General features: G+C 41.6%; 1 protein-coding gene across 2 annotated transcripts in view; it reads left to right on the top strand.

Annotated features, from left to right (window-relative positions):
- LOC115004494 (profilin-3-like) overlaps window positions 1-2,500 on the top strand; it is a 4,073-nt gene that overhangs the window by 1,572 nt on the left and 1 nt on the right. For both annotated transcript variants that reach the window (XM_029426137.1, XM_029426138.1), the window contains exons 3-4: window positions 1,924-2,110; window positions 2,194-2,500. The exon at window positions 2,194-2,500 is cut by the window's right edge and continues 1 nt beyond it. In XM_029426137.1, the coding sequence (XP_029281997.1) occupies window positions 1,924-2,110; window positions 2,194-2,291 (285 nt within the window). In that variant the 3' untranslated portion in view covers window positions 2,292-2,500. The remainder of the gene's footprint in view (window positions 1-1,923; window positions 2,111-2,193) is intronic.

The following is a 2,500-nucleotide window of genomic DNA, read 5'->3' as shown; positions in this document are numbered from 1 at the left end:
CAGGTGGAAGAAGTATTCACAACAAGTATAAATACAACAGTTTAACTACTTTATAATTCAAAATGAAGTAAAAGTACACAAGTATTCTCAGCTTCATGTGGTTTCTGTCTGCGTCTCTAAATTTAACAAACTACCGACTGAACAATAAGCATCACAGCAAAATGCATTTCTTTAAAAACATTATTATTAATGTTATGAATGTCAATTATTGTTTTAGTGTATGAATCTTTAAATTAGGACGCATTGCAAATATTTGACCTATTTATTCTGTTTCATCTATTAAAGCTGCAACTGGCTGCTAAATAAATACACACTGGTGTTTAAAAAGTCCTCATTCACAATGACATGAAGTCACGAGGATGGTTTGTAAATAATGATAATCCAATAAAGCAGTTCGGTACTCTTCTGCAAATATTTCAGAATAAAAGCCATTTGTGATTCTAACCACAGAAAAAGGGCTTTTATTTTGAAGCTCAAATGAGTTAAAAAATAAAAACATTACTTTTGTTACACGTCTGTGACATATTCTACAGATATAAACACAGAAAGTGTCGTAATGTTGCTGCTATAATGTACAATATGTGTGTGTGTGTGTGTGTGTGTGTGTGTGTGTGTGTGTGTGTGTGTGTGTGTGTGTGTGTGTGTGTGTGACTAACAGAATGATAATATAGTATTATTTATTCAAATTGAAAAATGTCTCACGACAAAAGATAAAGTGTTTGTGTGTGTTTTGTGTTTGGAAGTTAAACTGTTAAAAGGTTTTTCACTAAAAGCGAAATTTTCCGAGATTACATTGAACACATTATAAATGACCTTCAACCAGTACTAGTTCTTACTGAGTAGAGCCTGAACGCATCTTAATGTAACTCAATGAAACTTGTTTTTACATTACAGTTCATTCAGCAGTCGCTCTTATCCAGAGCAGCTCAGGTTCAGTTGCTCAGGGGCTCAATGGTGCAGCCCTGGTGTTGAACTCACGACCAACTGGTGTTGAACTCACGACCATCTGGTGTTGAACTCACAACCTTCTGGTGTTGAACTCACGACCATCTGGTGTTGAACTCACGACCAACTGGTGTTGAACTCACGCCCAACTGGTGTTGAACTCACGACCATCTGGTGTTGAACTCACAACCTTCTGGTGTTGAACTCACAACCATGTGGTGTTGAACTCACAACCTTCTGGTGTTGAACTCACCTTCCGGTATTGAACTCACAACCATCTGGTGTTGAACTCACAACCATCTGGTGTTGAACTCACCTTCTGGTGTTGAACTCACAACCATCTGGTGTTGAACTCACAACCTTCTGGTGTTGAACTCACAACCATCTGGTGTTGAACTCACAACCATCTGGTGTTGAACTCACCTTCTGGTGTTGAACTCACAACCTTCTGGTGTTGAACTCACAACCTTCTGGTGTTGAACGCACAACCATCTGGTGTTGAACTCACAACCATCTGGTGTTGAACTCACAACCTTCTGGTGTTGAACGCACAACCTTCTGGTGTTGAACTCACAACCATCTGGTGTTGAACTAACCTTCCGGTATTGAACTCACAACCATCTGGTGTTGAACTCACAACCATCTGGTGTTGAACTCACCTTCTGGTGTTGAACTCACAACCATCTGGTGTTGAACTCACAACCATCTGGTGTTGAACTCACAACCATCTGGTGTTGAACTCACCTTCTGGTGTTGAACGCACAACCTTCTGGTGTTGAACGCACAACCTTCTGGTGTTGAACTCACAACCATCTGGTGTTGAACTCACCTTCCGGTATTGAACTCACAACCTTCTGGTGTTGAACGCACAACCTTCTGGTGTTGAACTCACAACCTTCTGGTGTTGAACTCACTACATATATATATATACAGAGAGGAAGCAGCTTCAGGACTAACCCGTCTCTCTCTCTCTTGCAGCCAGAGGAAATTAAGAAGCTGATTGGTGACACGTGTTGTTTCCACCAGTGCGGTCCTCATGTCGCGGGGATGAAGTGCATGATGATCAAAGACGAGTACGATGTTCCTGAAGTTGGCTGCCTGCAGCTGAAGTCCAAATCAGAAACTGGTGAAAGTTACAACATCTGTGTCGGCAAGGCCTTACAGTGTAAGTGCAGCAAGGAGACGATAAGTGTGTTCTACCTTCGTTTGACTGCCCTGTCTCACCCACCTGTCTGTCTCTCTTCACAGGTGTAATCATTGCTCAGGGCACAAAAGAAGCCAGCGGGGGTCAGCTAACTAACATGGTACACCCCATCGTGAAGTACCTGATTGGGTTAAAGTACTAAGACTGCTCTCTGATGACTTCCTCCCCCTGCGGATCCACTCCAGGAGACGATCGCTGTTCTTTATCTTTTTAATTCTGCCATCAGGGATAAATAAAGTGTTCAAAGGTGTTTCCCACGTCACACACACCTGTGTGTTCAGATCGGACCTGACTGCAGTGTTACAGTTATTATCTCAACCTGAAAAATAAAACATGTTTGATCTTAAAAAC

Source organism: Cottoperca gobio, unplaced genomic scaffold, assembly GCF_900634415.1.
Source record: "Cottoperca gobio unplaced genomic scaffold, fCotGob3.1 fCotGob3_105arrow_ctg1, whole genome shotgun sequence".
NCBI classification, from domain to species: Eukaryota; Metazoa; Chordata; class Actinopteri; order Perciformes; family Bovichtidae; genus Cottoperca; species Cottoperca gobio.
Note: the sequence above shows the minus strand (reverse complement) of the source record. Positions and strands in the feature narration are given on the sequence as shown.